Source organism: Lipotes vexillifer, unplaced genomic scaffold (assembly GCF_000442215.2).
Source record: "Lipotes vexillifer unplaced genomic scaffold, Lipotes_vexillifer_v1.1 scaffold728, whole genome shotgun sequence".
In the NCBI taxonomy this organism is placed as follows: Eukaryota; Metazoa; Chordata; class Mammalia; order Artiodactyla; family Lipotidae; genus Lipotes; species Lipotes vexillifer.
In genome coordinates, this window is record NW_006783590.1 from 320804 (window position 1) to 323906 (window position 3103).

The 3103-nt window shown below is 35.6% G+C and overlaps 1 protein-coding gene across 8 annotated transcripts in view; it reads left to right on the plus strand.

The window, feature by feature from the left end:
• Positions 1–3103, plus strand: part of RBFOX2 (RNA binding fox-1 homolog 2) — a 267858-nt gene that overhangs the window by 249833 nt on the left and 14922 nt on the right. For 6 of the 8 annotated variants that reach the window (XM_007456247.1, XM_007456248.1, XM_007456249.1 and 3 more), the window contains one exon: positions 2778–2817. The exons of the other annotated variants lie outside the window; for them this stretch is intronic. In XM_007456247.1, coding sequence (XP_007456309.1) covers positions 2778–2817 — 40 coding nt within the window. The remainder of the gene's footprint in view (positions 1–2777; positions 2818–3103) is intronic. 8 annotated transcript variants of the gene reach the window in all.

Consider the following 3103-nt stretch of genomic DNA (forward strand, 5'->3'; position numbering starts at 1 on the left):
GTCCTTTTCTGACAGCAAAATTGACTGTGAGGTGTACTAATTTAGCATTCATTCTTAGACACCAAAGGGACATACCATTTGGGGTCCTCAATTACACAGAATTAAAGCATTTTTATCAGACAAGACAAATATGCATGTTGAAATGGGCAGGCTTCAGAAGCCACTGGAAGGGAACAACTTTAGAAATAAACTTGTTTGCAGTTTATAGATGTTTAAATCCCATGCATTCCATCATCTCCATCTTCTGCCATTACTTACTTTTAATTTTATCCTTTTTTTCCTCTCAACTTGACCTTTGACCTTCAACCTCTGACATCTCCTTTTAAAGAAGTGAATAAAGATGCAGTATTGTTTCATCAAGAAATAGTCAAGTAAAACATAAAACTGAACCTTGGAAGTTCTACACACTAGGAAAATTGTTTTATGAAGCGTCTTCCATTTCAATCCAAGAGATTTTACCATCATGTTTGCAAAGAGATACTGCTCACCAGAAACATGGGACTTCTTTATTTTGTAATATTCCTGAGTTACTTTATAAAGTGGTTGAATTCATTCCTATTCAATATAGGTCATTTCAGTATATTGGCCAAACTTGAGAACCCATTCTCTACCAAGTCTGTGTCAGGTATATATTTGCTCAAAGATATTTTATCTTTATGTCTAATCACATCAATTTCTGTGCATTACATTGAACACTAATTTCCCATGTTTTCTTTTTTATTAACTAAACCACCTGTTTACGTGGAAGATGGCAAGGAATAAGTCCAGTATTTTATGAGGAATGGCCTAAAATTGCTTTTCAGCTTAGTAAACTAATTTTATCATTAATCATGGTGTTCTAGCCTCCTTGTGGCATTTGATATAGGGAATATTGGAATTCTTCTAGAATTTAGGTGAATATTCCCAGTGAGTGATACAGCTTAGCATAATATGTATTCCTTTTTAATGCCACCACTCTTCTCTATAGAAGAAATATTTTTCAGTCATTGCCTGTAATCCCCTTACTGAAATAGTTGAAGGCTAATTAATCACCACTTGGCATCAGTGCTTTGCATTTTATCAGCCTTCGCATTATGAACAAGTCTCTTTTTTACTAAAATGCAATTGAGAGACAGATTACTTTCTAATATCATACTTTAACTGCAGTTGGAGACTGTGAAAATGGACAGAATTCAGCTAACTGAACCTCACGGATGAGTTTAATTTGCCTGTTGTATAATATAAGGGCACAGCATAATAGGCGCATTGCAAAGTGTGATCATACTATCCAGTAAATACAACAAAATGTCACTGGGAGTAGAATTCAGAAACTTTCCAACTACATATAAAAAATAAGTTATTTTCCTATTCAAGTTAAAAATATAATTTGATAACCTCACTTGCTAGTTTGTTTATTGTAACAGAGAAGGTAGTGGTGAAAATTTCCAGCTTGTTTAGGTGAATAAATGATAAATAGATCTTCTAATTTTACATAACCAAATCTTGATTTAAAGAATATGAATAAGAAAGTCGTCTTTTTTCTCTACTCCTATTCCATATCTTTTGGTCCCAAAATAATGTTTTGGGGAAGTTATATGCACAAAATACCTCAAAAAGTTTGAAATCTATATTTTAATTATAATAGTTTAGTGTTGCTTAGGATTAAAAAAAGAGTCATGTATTTTGTTTGTTCAATACAAATTCATTTTCTAAACAGAGAGTAAACACTTCTATTCCTAATCAGCTACCTTCTCAATTTTATTCATTTAAATAAAACAGGTCATGCCCAGAACCTCAGTTTTCAGTTGAATTTTTCAGAATTCAAAAAAGAACCCTTAAAGTCTTCCAGTTACTCCTCCCACTCTGGATTATATTGTTACTATCTGGGATCCCCACTGCACCTTTCAATTCTTGGACCTTGGACCAATCACCTTAACCTTTAGCTCATTATCTCTGCTTGTGAAAGCAATGCATTGTGGGTATTTTTGGTTGTGTTTTTTTGTTTTTTGTTGTTTTTTTTTAATTACATTTCTCTGTTTACTTTGGTCAGAATTGATTGACTTGTTTTTCTGAGGTGTTGCATTGGTTCTTAAAATGCTGAATAATAATACTTTGCATGCTTGTGTGATCAGCCAAATCTTATCGCATGTCTAATGTGCAGGGTAAAAAAGCAGGTGATGTATGGATATCAGGAAAAAAAAATTACATGTTACTATGAAACTGATAACAAAATACTAAACATAATTTTGAAACATACTTTGCATACAGGTCCTGCCCTAGTGGAATTCCTTGGGTTCTTTTTCATGTTAACCCCTCTCTACACAACCCCTGCCCACCCCACCCACCCCCACACACACATACACATACACATACACACACCTTTAAAGAGCTCCCTTTTGGAGCTCTTTAAAGAAAAACTTCCTCTTAAGACAAACTTATTTTTTAAAAAATACTCCAGATATGAAAAGTTGGTGTTTCCAATCCAGCAGATTTTCGATAGCTGTATTAAGCCCTCTGGGAATATGCTTTATTTTTTTCATCCTACTTTAATTACCAGATTGGCAGGCGGTTCCTTCCAAGGTTTCCTTCCTCCCCTGCCATGCCTGTCCCGGAGCTGCTGAGAGAGCTTGTGCCCCTGTGCTCCTCCTGGCTGACTGACCCCGGCCCCAAGCCCAGGGTCCGTATTCATACATCACCTGCCCGTGTAGAGCGCATGTGCATGCTGCCGTCCTCAATAACCGGAATGTGTTTCTGTTCTTTTGTTTTTTTGTTTTTGTTTTTGTGTGGATTTTCTGCAGTGTGGTTTACCAGGACGGATTTTACGGTGCTGACCTCTATGTAAGTACACACACCGGGGCCTTCTCGACCCCATCCCCTGACAAGCCAGCCTTTTTTTTCTGTTTCTTTGGTTTGGTTTGGTTTTTTTTTTTTTCTTTTTTTAATATAATTTAATTTTTATTTTCATTTTCCTTGTGGATATATATATATATATATTTATATATTTAAGAATGCAAGCATGCTTCTCTGCCACTGCGCTTGCCCCTGGGTGCAAAAACTAAGCCTTTGGGTTTCCTGATCATTGCTAGAGTCAGTCTACTGGACATATTCTTTTCCCTTCCCTACA